At 48.2% G+C, this 15,000-nt stretch overlaps 1 protein-coding gene across 5 annotated transcripts in view; it reads right to left on the bottom strand.

Annotated features, from left to right (window-relative positions):
* The window catches only part of LOC105904737 (collagen alpha-1(XXV) chain), a 226,516-nt gene that overhangs the window by 59,355 nt on the left and 152,161 nt on the right, over positions 1-15,000 (bottom strand). For all 5 annotated transcript variants that reach the window (XM_031584868.2, XM_031584869.2, XM_042710545.1 and 2 more), the window contains exons 5-8: positions 13,888-13,914; positions 10,832-10,858; positions 2,748-2,819; positions 1,703-1,819 (exon numbers count right to left, since the gene is read on the bottom strand). In XM_031584868.2, coding sequence (XP_031440728.1) covers positions 1,703-1,819; positions 2,748-2,819; positions 10,832-10,858; positions 13,888-13,914 — 243 coding nt within the window. The remainder of the gene's footprint in view (positions 1-1,702; positions 1,820-2,747; positions 2,820-10,831; positions 10,859-13,887; positions 13,915-15,000) is intronic.

Here is a 15,000-nt window from a genome sequence, read left to right as displayed (position 1 = left end):
CATTCAACATGATCCATTATCACCCATTCAACATGATCCATTATCACCCATTCAACATGATCCATTATCACCCATTCAACATGATCCATTATCACCCATTCAACATGATCCATTATCACTCATTCAACATGATCCATTATCACTCATTCAACCAAGGCATTCACTTCTCTTTTATACCAAGTACACAGCATTGTCATCATCTGCACAAAACACCAAGAGCCAACTGAGCCATGTATTCTCTCCCCGGTGTCATGTTTTGCCATAAATTGCCGTAGATCTTCGGTAATTTCCCTAAACCCGTCATTTGAAGGCCCACCCACCTGCCCTGCTGCAGCAGCAGACTGCTTTGAGAGGCACTGCATTTTTTTTAAATTATGTTTTTGTAAACGTGACAATTTCAGCTAACATTTCTAATTCAAAGCCCCTTCCTCAAAGTAAGAAAGACAAAGACACTTGCAAATAGAAAAACCCTTTGATCCCTTCAAAGAAAGCCAGGACATTGTTTGTGGTTCACAGGGGTGACTCAATTCATGTGACGATGTTCGTTCGTCGACATCCCTAGGGGTGAGTCATGCACAAAGTCTTTTTCGCTCTGCCAGAGGGTCGGCGAGATCACCCCCAATCTACTGGAAAAATGGAACAAACGAGTGCAAGTTTTTCTAAAAAAAAAAGAACGACTGGAAAAAGCTGAAAACCGTAATGATCTAAGTTTGGAGCGAAAGAGATAAACAACACTTAATATATTTACACCAGCGCTCAGCACCGTGCCAGAGCTCCACAGATCAACCTGGAGCCCTCGGAGGCTTTTACTGCCGTGCTGCGTTTAATCGACAGGATTTCTGTTTTTCAATGTTTTTTAGGTTTTTTTTGGTCTCTCTCTTTCTCGCCGTCAAAAGGGTACATAAATTAACACACCCTGCCACTGAGAAGCCCAGCACACATGGAAGGAGTTACGCTTGATGGAGAATGAGGCGTGTAAATATAAAAATTGTAGAATTTGGACAGATTCTTGGACATGGTGGCAAGCTCATGTTCCTTTACTCGTTTTTTTGTTTTGTTATGTTTTTTTTTTTATATATTTCTCGTCGAGATATTAAGGAAGAGGGCTGAGCAAGGAGGTCATCTTGTGTTCATGCCTCTCTACACAAGCGGCTTGGCCTTGTGTTTCCCTGCTCTGGGGGTGTATGCCAGGCACAGGGGGGTTTTACCCTAAGGGTAAGGGCAATCCAGTAACCTGTGACTGCGCATAGTGTTAGCAATGCCAAGGTCATGAGGTCAAATCTCAGAATCCACACGTTACTCAAATAGATGTATGGCTGTATGGAACCTTGAAGCTCTTCCGGAAAAGGCTGCTTTGTTTAGAGGGGATGGTTCTAACTTTGCCAAGGTCATTGGTTCAAATCCCCAAAAGCATCCACACGCATGGAACCATCACAACACCCTCTGTAGTACAGGACAGAGCTGTGGTCAAAATGCATATGCATATACATAGCCCAAATACATTAAGTTACTTCATTTTGGAGACGCTTTTTCCAAAGTAGCGTGCAGATATACATTTTTGTCAGTATGTGTTTTTCCCCTGGGTATCAAACCCATGACCTTGGGGTGGTTGGCACCGACCCCTCTACCAGTTGAGCCCCAGGGAACAAAATGACAAAGACGGAAAAGAAATGGCTCTGGCTGTAAGTGTGGAAGCCCTTACCGGTAGTCCAGGGACCCCTCGTGGGCCATCTTTGCCCGTGTCCCCTGGTGGTCCCCTGGGCCCGGGTGGCCCGGGAGGTCCTGGAGGTCCTGGAGGTCCAGCTGACCCCTGATCGCCCTGTGGGGGGGGGGGGGACAAAACAAAACAAAAAAAAACAGGACAGTGGTGTTGACATATGAGACTGTGACGACCCCACGTGAACTTCCTGTCACACGGGGGGCCAGTCGCAGAAACAGATCAGGAACAACAGCAGAACAACAGAACTGAGGCACTACGAGGGTTCTATGGTTCTATTAATGAGGGCGGAGTGATGGATGTACGGGCCGAGGGAGGTTCTGTTGGACTCCGCAGAGGGTGATTTGTTCTCACCGTGTAAGTTAAGACAACGACAACACAGAGGGTAGGCCCTGTGAAGCGCGGACAGCCCTCCCCCGTTTGAGTGCTATGATTTATGCCTGGCCTACATGGAGGAGTCCCGAATGGGGACTTCTCACTGTAATTGCACATAATTATTCCCAGCGACTGAAGACACGAAGACATCCATCTTATTGATCAATGCCGGGACTTTATAGCTGTCAGCACACAACAAAATACCTGTCCTCTTGCATTAGCCCAGGCATCCGTATGGCATATTTACGCCTGTTCTGGTGGTACCAATTGGAAATCTGTTCTTTTTTCACTCGAAACTCACTGATATTTGTTTTATAATCACTTGCTGCCACCACCGCATAAGAGTGTGTGTTTGTTATCTCTAGTGTGAAGCCTTGCAGTCTTTTCAGTCATATTCTACTAGTCTGTTCTATGTTCATCTTGTTATCATCATTTTAAAAGTAATTAATCACTCAACCAATTAATCAGTAATCAGTACAAATGCTAAGTCCTGACTGGCCTGGCCCAGAAGCAAGCTGGGAGGCTTATGGATGGAGCGGAGAGGAAAAGTTCAGGTGCAAAGCCTTATGGGATAGAGGAAGACCAACCAAGAAGAGAGGGAGTAAGAGAAGAGAGGAGAGGAAGAGGAAGAGAAGAATGAGAGGACAGGCACTACCTTAATGAGTCGGCGTTTAATGAGCTGCTGATCAGCTGAAAGAAAGCCATGATTGATCTTAGGGAAGACCATCTGAGCAGGAGAGGGAGGTGCACAGGTCGCGGAGGTCAAATGTCAAAGGTCAAAGGTGAGAGAGGTTGGAGAGGAGAGAGCCCAATGAAGTCCCGGAAGAAGAGGAGGAGCAGGAGGATTGTGTTTTGTTTGTTTGTTTTCAGGAGACGACGACGACGGAGAGAATGGGAAATAGAGACAAGGAAAAAAAAAAGAATTAGATTAGACATGTTTGAGCTGGGAGGCCCAACTCAGTGCCTTCATGGTCGGGCAGAGGTCCACACTATTCCACCACGGTGGCCCAGTCAGCCTGGTCCAGCCGCTCCACCCCACCCAGGACCAGAGAGGCCCGTTTGGACCCCGCTCATCGCCAGAAGCCACAATCCCCACCAGGAGGAGGAGGAGGAGGTGGGGAGGGGGGTAGGGGGGGTGGCCGGACACCAGGCAGAGTTTGGCCGAGGGGAGAAATGGGAACCTCTGCCCAATGAAAGCACTGTCATCACAATGGCGCCTCGTGACAAGCCACACCACAGGAGCTGCACACACACTCTGAGCGCGAGCACACACACACACGCACACTGCGGACCCGACGCTGTGTCTCTAGCTCTGGTCAGAGTGTAACGGGGCCCTGGTGGACAATACTTACAGATGGCTGGAGAGGCCCTTCAGCTCGCATTAATAGAGGCATATTTTTGGGTAAAATGACTGCCTTTATGGGGTGATTTCAGAGACTTTCCATAGATCGTGCCACTGTAAATGTATTTCTTGAATGAGGAGCGGGGACCACAGTTCCCGAGGAGCGAGATTTTTTTTTTAAATGTTCAACAGCCCGATGAAAATGGCTGATTGGACATAGAGGTTTGTGGCAAAACCGTAGGCATGTGCTCTAAAAACATTTTGCCACTTTAGTTTTATCATTTCAAGAGTCCCCCCCACCCTTACCCAGCCCTAATGCCCTAATGGACAGTGGCCAGACCAGGTCTTGGTTAGAAAATATCAATTCTGTTTCTAATCAACAACCCATTACTGCTGTATAAAAAGCTACCTTCACAGTAGGGATTAGTGCTTTCATTGGACCCTGGCACCTCGTACGGAAAGGAAACCCCCAGATTTTCTGGAGAGCCTGGAGGTGGCTTGGGGCTCTGGCGACGAATGATTTTTGGGGGAGATTAATCGGAGCCTCTTGCGCCTGGCCTAACTCTGTCAGCAGCTTGGCCCCCGTGTGTGTGTGTGTGTGTGTGTGTGTGTGTGTGTGTGTGTGTGTGTGTGTGTGTGTGTGACGAGGGCCCCGGTGTCCGAGTGTCAGCGCTCAGGGTGTGCCACCAGCCGAGGGGTGTGACGCGGCACGTACGCCACTCTAACAAACCTTCACAGTGAGGATCTGATTGCTGTGCAAAGCAGCCAAGGTAGGAAGCCCAGGCAGTCCCTGAAGATAGACACACAACACAAGGTGGCATAGCAGCAAGACACCAGCACACACACACAATCACACACACACACACACACTAGCACATACACACAATCTCACACACACAATCACACACACACACCAGCACATACACACAATCACACACACACGCACGCACACACAAGCACATACACACAATCTCACACACACAAAAGCAAATACACATAATCACACACACACAGGCACACACACACACACACACACACACACAAGCAAATACACACAATCACACACACACACACACACACACACACACACACACACACACACACACACACACACACACACACAGAAACAGGCAAAAAGTAACAAGAGCGTTAGCAAACACATTCCGCAGCTGAAGAGTCAAGCAAGCTCTTGGCTTCAGCCTTTCAAAGATGATAAAAAAACAACCCTGAGAGTAGCACACCGGGGACGACCCCGGCCCTGATACAGCCCTGATGCGGACCAGGTCTGGCCCTGGTCTGGCCCTGGTCTGGCCCAGTGTCTGCTACTCTCAAGGAGGTAAAGAAGCCTCAAAGTGCAACAAAACTTTTCACTGTGCTAATCCAGAGGGCTTTGAAACCTATTTTCCATTTCTTTGTTTGGAATCAAGTCCAAATTTGCATTCAAACTCTAAATAGTTGTCATATTCTTCTGATTCGGCTGACTTGCATGTCAGAGTCATTATGCGTTATGAGCTACGCCAAAGCAGTGAGCTTTGATGTCGCTGTTTGCAGTTGTGCCAAACACCCTCTCTCAGCTGCCGAAGATAAATTATTCGTCAAATGAAACAAACCCTGTTTTTTTTAATTCTCTTTAAACACACCTGATTCCAGTTTCCACATAAGCGAATAGCTTTTTAATCATTCTGTCTGATTTGCTTTTCCAGGATTTGAGGGTTTCCAGTATTATAAGTACTTGCCTCTGTGCTTTCATTGAAGGTGCCACAGACTGTGAAAAGTTCTGCCTACCGCAAAAGCAGGAAGATACAGGGGATGGTCCATAACTACAGATTTATGATTGACAATCACTCAGAGATCGCGACAGCGATGAACTATTTAAAGGTGTCATGATTCTAATTACCATTAATTTTATGTCAAAATTAAATGGTGTCATTTTGTCTGTAATTATCTGCCAAATTCATTCAAGGGGGTAATTTTCTCTCTTTCCTCTGAGTAGATTAATGGAGGTATATAGTTTTGAGTGCTTCAGAGAGGTAAGATTCAGACGAGTTGAACAGCAAATTGAACACAGAAATGCAAATGTCGGAGGAAACGGCTGAAAGTTCCATCTCTATAAAGGGAAACGTAACGAGCGGGAAGTCGTTTAAATTTCATGGCTCATTAGGAGAGGTGGACTCAGCGGGACGGACGCTGTCTTCGATGTCTACGCTCCGCGGGCAAAGATGCTACGCTTAGATGCTCCTACTGTTCCTACTGGAAGCCAGGATCGGCTAACGTTTCCCACCGACTTACATGCTTTCGACCGCAAGTGGCTTTTGGGTCGGAACGAGAGCCGACGCTTGAGGACTGAGAGAATCGGCTTAACAAAAGCGTCACGCATTAAACTCTTTGCGCTATGTGCTGCTCCGCGAAAGAAAAAGCCTGGCAGAGCAGTTCTGGAGTTCCGTACTGTTAGCTTTACGATGGTCTTGATCAATTTACTAGGAGACAGTGAGAGTTAGTGCTTTAACAGGATGCCTGTGGTAGATTTATGATGCCTGTCGCAACTATCTCCCGCTGGCTTGGCCACAGCTTCGCCTCAGCAAGCTCATAGTCTTGTGTCGAGAAACTACCCTTCTGTCCGACTGCTTCGAAAAGTTCATATGACTCAGGGAGTCTGCCAGAAATCATTCCTTGAGTTTTTTCCTGGTCTCTCTCTTTCTTTCTTTCTGTCTTTCTCTCTTTCTCTAATTCCTGCAGGGAGATGGGGATGAGTTGTGGCAGTATCCAGACACCCTGGGAAGGTGTGTCCTTGGGCATCTCCCAGATTTGATCTCGCCCGAGAGGGGCAGGGAGGCGCTGACACAGCGGTTGACTGAGAATCCCAACCATTCAGAAAATCACTGCGTTCTTCCACCGCCCTCGGAAACTTAAGTGTTTTTGTGTTGGGGTGGTGTAACCATGCCATTCGGGCCCGTGACCATAGGATTGCTGTCGGACCTCCGCTAAATGGACGTTGTGGTGAGGATTAAAACCAGACATGGCACTGAGGTCACCAATCAGACCCAATCTCTCCCCCAAAACGCTACACCCCTCCCGGCTGAAACTGGAATGCAGTGGTAGGGTGGCTGTGCCCTCTCCCACGAGACCCTCTCGCATGGTGGCCAGTCCAATATGGTCACCAGACTGAATTAATGCATCGCCTCTCCAGTCACGCGAAGTACGGTCACTGCTTGAACCGACGTGCCCCTCACGTCCGGCCTGGTCCGTCTGAAGGGACCACAGCTGACAGTGCGCTGTGGTTTCATGTGAAGATACTCTATATTTCACGTAATGTCTATGCCTATTCCTGTCTTTGGGGGGACTACAGAAAAAACCCATGTAAGTGTATACAGTATCTGAGTCCACGTTTTTGGAATTAAAGTCATGTTACCGTGAGGCCAGACTCGGGCTACCATCTGCTATAGTGAATGCTTTGATATATGCCTGGCATCAAACTTTGCCTCCCCCGTGTGTTTCGCATGCAAGCTTGTCAAGCTCATCTTCCACTGGCAGAGATGTTTTCATGAGGACTGGGCTATATAGTTGTCACATCTCCGTTACACTGTGACAACTTCATTTTATTTACATACATTTTTTGTTTTATGATATACTTATATGGACTAAGAAGTAGGTCTACGCGTGTCTTTGCTCGGATGCGCATCTTAAAGAGGACCTCTTATGCTCATTTTCAATGTTCACAATTTTATTTTTGGGGTCTACTAGAATAGTTTTACAGGCTTCAATGATCCAAAAGCACATAATGTTTTTCATATTGAACATCTCTATTTACCATCTGTCTTTGTTACTCCTGTCTTTACCATTCCAAAAGTTACAAATATGTCAAATATGCCACCAGCCCAAAATATTTAAAGCATTTACAATCCACCCACCCCCCCACTCAGTGTTATCTCAGTGGAAGTAAGGCATTTACCCAAACTAAGGAGAGTAGTAAAATCTTAACAAGTGTGTAATGAAATCCCACACAGCCTCCTGCCACTAATTTGGCTTTACGAAGGGACACAGGTGGCGGGCTGACACTTGTGTTTGTGTAAGTGGCGACTGTTTTATTTGTTGCTTGAGCTCACTCTGTGACCCCGTGACCTTACGCCTCTCTGCCTGGGGGGCTGACGCAGACAAATCACCCCCATCTGTCATTCGGTGGACAGGCGTCTGAACCGACTTCCTGTGTCATGCCCAGAGGAAGCCACAGTGCTAACACGAGAAGGAGCTTTTTAAGTTAAAAGATTGATTGAAGAAAGAGTCAACACGACGCGGTGCTTTGTATCATATTATAACATGTATTAAATGCATTATAACGTATTAAAGAGGGGAGCTTCCTCTGTTACTAACATGTGTGTTATTCTCCTCTCTGTCCCAAGGGTGTTGTTCTAGGATGGGGGCACAAAAGCACACAGCAAACACATGTGGTCGTAACACCTAGCTATTTTGCTAACGCTATTTGCCTCGTATATTTTTCATTGTGTCTACTTGGTCTACGGCGACCAATAACCCTCAGACAGTCCTTGCGTATCTCTCAGGGTTTGCTAACGGCGAGATGTTAAAGGCTAAACTTACTTTTATTTTTACAACCGCCAAATGCGAAGGGCAAGAATCACATCTCCGGTTTCACTCATCGAGGTCGGCACTCATCGAGCCCTCCGTAATGTTGTTCCTCCGCATTTACCTACTAATTCGGTGCGTGGAGTCTATATGTCATCTGGGGCTAATTTGATTTGGTTGGGAGTTAGTCTCGCCTCGCCTTCCTGTGGTTCTCAACCCCTCAGCCTGAGCTGACGGGGGGTGTGTGGGTGGGGGGCTTATGATGGTAAAGTAATTAGACCAGTGAGCCTCTTCTTCCCTTTAAAGACCTTTAAATCTCTGTTTATTTGAAAGGAGATCTTCATGGTATGGGGGTTAGCCGGGAGGGCTATTCTTTCGTCTGCCCCTTCGCGTACCGTACCTCCAAAACACAAACTGAACCGCGTCACGGTAGATGACTTCTAGCTCTCCGGTTTTTAAAATATGGACAAATCGGCGGCTAAGCCTGGCCATTCGATCTGGATGGATGACCAGCGCCCAAAGCCAGGTCAGTCGCCGGAGCGATTGATTCACTTTGAGCCTTTTGTCTCGTGTTTCTCCTGCAGTCTCAAGCCAGCACGCTGCATTTCTGCTGTTCTGAGTAAAACACACCAGATGAAAATGTCAGCTGCAGCACCTAACAAATGGCCTATCGCGTGATTGGAATCAAATCTAGATATTACCCCGGTCCGATAACACTTTACTTGAACCCTGCATCATATAACTGGCGGAACAGCATAGACAGCTTATAGCTCCTTATGACAGGCTATGACATCTGCTATGACATGTATGCTACATGGTTAAGTCAGTCCTATGACGTAGGGTTCAATTAAAGTGTTCTGAAGTGTTGTACGTCTGGAGTGGTTCCGGCCCATTGGGCAGCGGTCCAGTGGATTGCTGCCAAATCCCCAACAGCAGAGGCCCAGACCCAGTCTTGGAAAGGGAATGTCCTCAAAAGAGGAGCTCTTTCGTCTCAGCAGTCATTAGGGGGTTCAGCTGAGTGTGTGTGTGTGTGTGTGTGTGAGTGTGTGTGTGTGTGTGTGTGTGTGTGAGTGTGTGTGTCCTCATAAACACCACGGTCTTATTACACCGAATTCACCCAATCGGATTCACCAACGGTAGGAAGTGACCCCACCCACAGGTGCCACTGAGTGACAGATGGACCCGTGGAGGGGCGTGTGTGTGGAGGTGTGTGTGTGTGTGTGTGTGTGGAGGAGCGTGTCTGTGGAGGTGTGTGTGTGTGTGTGTGTGTGGAGGAGCGTGTGTGTGGAGGTGTGTGTGTGTGTGTGTGGAGGAGCGTGTGTGTGGAGGTGTGTGTGTGTGTGTGTGGAGGAGCCTGTGTGTGGAGGTGTGTGTGGGAGGTGTGTGTTTGTGTGTGTGTGTGTGGAGGTGTGTGTGTGTGTGTCTGTGTGTGTGTGTGTGTGTGGAGGAGCGTGTGTGTGGAGGTGTGTGTGGGAGGGCGCCTGTGTGGCTTGCCCTGTGGGGGGGGAGACTGAGAAGTCAGGGATGATTAAGAGGAGCCTGCTACTGGGCCAGTAGACAGACAGCCACGGCTGAAGCAAGCCTACCTCTGCCGCCTCTCACAGTTAACCTCCACATGCTCTCCTGCCTCACGGGGGACAAACAATTAAAGGCACTTAAGCCCACTCAGGCCTTCGCCTGGTCTGGCCAGCACCATGATGGATAGGCCCAACATACGCCGAGTGGCAGGGGACAGCCAGAAGGAGGGGGGAACGAGAGAGAGAGAGAGAGAGAGAGAGAGAGAGAGAGAGAGAGAGGCAGGGTGACGGGGGACTGGAGGGGGGGTCTGAGGGAGAAGTGGCGAGAGAGAGGTCAGCTGACGCAGTGAAATGAAAACAAACTCTGGTGTGGTCTGGAGTCTCCTCCATCGGGGGAGAACCTCACTTTCTGCTCCAGCAGAGAGAGAGAGAGAGAGAGAGAGAGAGAGAGAGAGAGAGAGAGAGGGAGAGAGTGATGACTCGAAACGAGACGGCGTTGCTAAGCGATATTTGAACGAGATAAGAACGTGATTTATTTCATAATTTTCGGGACCCGCGGCGAAAGCCTGCGCCTCATTACTATCATTTAGATGGTGCGAATCTATCAAGATGTCAGAGACGTCAGGCTGAAAGTGATTACTGTTCTGCAGGCAGCTCCTTGTGAGGAGTGACTCATATGTCATTAGATTGGAGATAATAGCAGGGGCCCGCTCACTGCTGGAAAATCAAACCCGTCTTAAATTTCACCAAAAGCCAATAACATTTTCCTCTTTATATTTTGGTCTGCCGTTTTTTTTTTTTTCTAGTCTCATCTGCGGCCCGATACGGTGCTCTTTGTTCAGGAAAAAACAAAGAGGAAAAAAAAAAAGAAAAAAGTCGGCTGGAAAGCCGTTGAAAGAAACCAGAGAGCGTTTTTTTTTTTTCTCCTCTGAAAGGCCTCGGCCTCGCGTTCAGGCCTAATGGCTTCTTCAGGTGCTGGATCTCCTGTCCTCCCCTGTCTGCCTGCCTGCCACGGTCACCATTTGTAAAGCTGAGCGGAGTTGTGTTTGGCAGCGAACGCGGCGCGGTGCGGCGCGGAGCACAGCGCAGCGCAGCGCTGGACCAAGTCCACAGAATCCCACAAATGTCAGGCATGTTTGTACGTTCGCAGCTCCATACTCAATGCAAGACACACACACACACACAAGACACACAACGTACGCACACACACACACACACACACACACACACACACACACACACACACACACACACACTGGTCAGCAGCACATGAGCACAGACATGCAAAGGCAGGACACATACCCGTGGGCCTTGGTCACCAATGTCCCCCTGGAAGGAGAGAAGAGAATTAATTTTCATTTGGCAAAGGGGGGAGGTTCTGGTATCAAACCTCTGTACACACACACACACACACACACACACACACACACACACACACACACACACAAACACACTCACGCAAAGAGAGAGAGGGAGAAAGAGAGAGAGGGAGAGAGAAAGATGGGGAAGAGAGAAGGGATAACCATCTTGACATAATTCAAAACACATTGATGAGGGGAAAAATAATACTTGAAGCCTCAAACATTCATTGTGGTTGAGAGTAAAATCACTTATGATAACATAGACTGACATTGGTGGGGTTTTCGTCTGAAGGTGTGTGTATGTGTGTGTGAGAGAGAATGTGTGTGTGTGTGTGTGTGTTAGTGAAGACTTGGGGAAAGTCTGTTTGGTCTCTCTGACTCAGTGGCTTAGTCCTGGATCTTCTGCTGATTGAGATGTGTGTGTGTGTGTGTGTGTGTGTGTGTGTGTGTGTGTGTGTGTGTGTGTGTGTGTGTGTGTGTGTGTGTGTGTGTGTGTGTGTGTGTGTGTGTGTGTGTGTGTGTGTGTGTATGTGTGTGTGTGTGTGTGTGTGTGTGTGTGTGAGTGTGTGTGTGTGTGTGTGTGTATGTTCGAAAGAGAGAGTGTGTGGATGTGACAGAGAGAGTCTGTATACACTAGTAAGAATCAGTGTGTGTGTGAGAGAGAATGTGTGTGTGTGTGTGTGTGTGTGTGTGTGTGTGTGTGTGTGTGTGTGTGTGTGTGTGTGTGTGTGTGTGTGTGTGTGTGCGTGCGTGTGTGTGTGTGCGTGCGTGTGTGTGTGTGTGTGTGTGTGTGTGTGAGAGAGAGAGAGAGAGCGGGAGAAAAACCTGAATGTTTCATTGGTAGTCGTGAGTTTGCATTCTTAGGCTTAAAGTCTTTAAAGGCTTTCTGAGTTTCCTGACTATCTCTGTCTGCCATCTCATTTCATTTAGAGGCGATGTGAAACGGTGTGTGTGTGTGTGTGTGAGTGTGTGTGTGTGTGTGAGTGTGTGTGTGTGTGTGTGTGTGTGTGTGTGTGTGTGTGTGTGTGTGTGTGTGTGTGTGTGTGTCTGTGAAACGATTTGAGTAGAGTGGAGACATTACCATGAAGGAGCCTATATGGGGATGGGGGCCACTGAATTTAGAGAGACCAAACAGACTTTCCCTACGCCTTCACTAACACACCACACACACACACACACACACACACACACACACACACACACACACACTTGGTAACATGTGCTCCAGGGTCCACTCAGTGTGAGGGGCCCGTGGTTAAGGGCTCCACCAAATGCAAAGTGCAGCGTGACACTGAATCACAGAGGCGCTGACATTCTGTGCTAGTGTGTTCAGTTAAGGCTCAGAGAGGCACACACACACACACACACACACACACACACACACACACACACACACATTCTGTGCCAGTGTGCTCAGTTAAGGCTCAGAGAGGCACACACACACACACACACACACACACACACACATTCTGTGCCAGTGTGTTCAGTTAAGGCTCAGAGAGGCACACACACACACACACACACACACACACACACACACACATTCTGTGCCAGTGTGTTCAGTTAAGGCTCCATCAGTTCTTCATTTGTGTGTGTGGAAAACAGCTCCGAATCTATTTAGCGAAGGGGTGCTGCGCCTCACTGCAGCCGTGTATTATGGGATGACTGGAACGGCACAAGGCTGAGGGGGGGGTCTGGGGGGGGGGGGGGGTCTGAGGCACAGATGACACTGATCCTGAGCCAGTCCTGGGGCTTGAGTTTGGTACCCCGAGCACACGCGCTCATCACAAGGCCACAAGTTAGGGGCGCCTTGGCAACCTTGCATCCAGCACACACGCCCGCCTGTGTTATTAATGTTCATAAGAGTGTGTGTGAACGTGAGTAAATAGTGTGTGTGTGTGTGTGTGTGTGTGTGTGTGACTCCTGAAATCCCAAGGCAGCAGCGTTGGTTCACTCTCTCTCTCTCTCTCTCCATGTGGTGTGTGTGTGTGTGTGTGTGTGTGTGTGTGTTACTTCACTCTCTCTCTCTTTCCATGTGGTGTGTATTAGGGTGTATAATGGTGGACGGCCGGTCGGGTCTAATAAGGAGACGGTGTGGTTGCTTCCCTTTCACAAGCGGCCGCTCAGCAAAGCGTTACAGCCCTGTGGCCGTGGGCAAGGGTGGTGGTGTGTCTGTGTGTGTGTGTGTGTGTGTGTGTGTGTGTGTGTGTGTGTGTGTGTGTGTGTGTTTGTGAGCGAGGGTGGTGGTGAGGGATGAATACTGTGGGCTCTGGGTTTGGGGAAGGAGATTCAGACGTTCTGAAATGAGCTTCGATGTTGTGGAGACTTACATTTTTTTGCTTTTCTTGCTTGTCAATGGGAAACAGTGGGATGTGTGTGTGTGTGTGTGTGTGTGTGTGTGTGTGTGTGTGTGTCTGTGTGTGTGTGTGTGTGTGTGCGTATGTGTGTGTGTGTGTGTGTGTGTGTGTGCTTGTCAATGGGAAACAGTGGGATGCTGTGCGAAAATGCTTTTTCCTTTATTGCATGAAATCTAATTAGGAACAAAGCGTAAGGCTCGAGTTCAATATTTTCACCAAAAACAAAAATCTATGCCATGCGCGTCTCTGCGACGGCATAAAGCAATCCTTTTTCTGCAGCCGTCTGTTGAAAGGCAGAAGTGCCTCGTCTTCTGTGTCATGGTCAATGGCTGAAATATGTTTTTGAGGTCTTTTGAGTCCCCTCTCGGTCTCAGAAGAAACAGAAAAAACACACTGAACCCGTAAAGAGCTAAAAATCAGCAACACTGCTCCACCAGTTGCGTTTGAAGCACAAACCCTTCCTAAAGCCTTTTTAAGACAATTATGGAAAACAAGTGAAAGATTTTTTAGATGTTTAGAAGACCATAAACGTGTACATCTGTCACCAATCAAGTGAAACATCCCCAAAATCAGCAGCATTGAAAGCAGAGCTCATACTTACAGTGATGTTGTTTGGTTCGGAATGAAACCTGTTGCTTACCTTGTCACCTTTCAGACCGGGCGAGCCCTGTCAAAGAGACAAAAGAGAGAGGTAGTCAAGATTTCCCTCACCGTCATGACTTCAAGCTGCAGCTATCAAATACACAATCTCCACTTCTATTTTCAGACTAAATGAAATTTGTCAGCAACTCAGAGAATGTTCGACCAAACATAGACGTCCTTTTCAAACTCAACGCCGAGCTGCATTCCTGATCAGAATGGCTAGTTTTTTAACGACAGGATGCATCCACTAGATAACAAAGTTAGTGTCCCAGTTATGCACCTCTTGACAGATTTCATCTGGTGGTTCCCACCAACATGTGCTTGATGATCTGGGTCTCTCGTGACACGTCCCTCTGGACATCTGTTCCTGGAGACTTCCTGTTCCTCTACAAGGGTCAATTGTAAAACTGTGAGTGCAACCTTTGTGAGCGCACCTGACAAAATGAGTTTGGCCAGTGGTGACCCCGCTGCCTGTACCACCTGAAACTCAGCCACGCGGAATATCACCTGACAATGTGGCTTGGATGAGGTCCAGAGCCGTTTCCAAACTGGGACATGGCCACAATCTGGCCTTGACGTTTTGCTAAATGAGCCAGATTGGTTAGTTGAGCAATCACCGTGGTAACCAACAAAGAGAATGTTCAAAACTGGTATAGAGATGATCATTTAGCGACAATAGTTGAGCAATCACCATAGTAACCAACAAAGAGAATGTTCAAAACTGGTATAGAGATGATCATTTAGCGACAATAGTTGAGCAATCACCACGGTAACCAAAAGAGAGAATGTTCAAAACTGGTATAGAGATGATCATTTTTAGCGATGATGGTTGTTCAACAACACTTTCGGGAAACACCCCCCCCCCGATCCGACCCGGAGGTGGCTCAGCGGGTTACCGCGGTTACCGCGTGACTCGGATCCTGCACAGATCGGACCCAGAGCGCTTTGATGTGCGGGCCGCCACCACCCGCAGGGAGGGAACACATGTGCTGTTGTGGAGGGGGTCACATGGGTGAGCGCTGTGGGCGGTTTTGTGTGGCGCAGTCAGGGAGACGTTCCCATGATGCCGAGCGTGACTGGAGCCCGTCAGGTGGGCCGCCGTCGTCGTCGC

Source organism: Clupea harengus, chromosome 18 (genome assembly GCF_900700415.2).
Source record: "Clupea harengus chromosome 18, Ch_v2.0.2, whole genome shotgun sequence".
In the NCBI taxonomy this organism is placed as follows: domain Eukaryota; kingdom Metazoa; phylum Chordata; class Actinopteri; order Clupeiformes; family Clupeidae; genus Clupea; species Clupea harengus.
The sequence above is the reverse complement of the archived record's forward strand: the minus strand, read 5'-3'. Positions and strand labels throughout refer to the sequence as shown.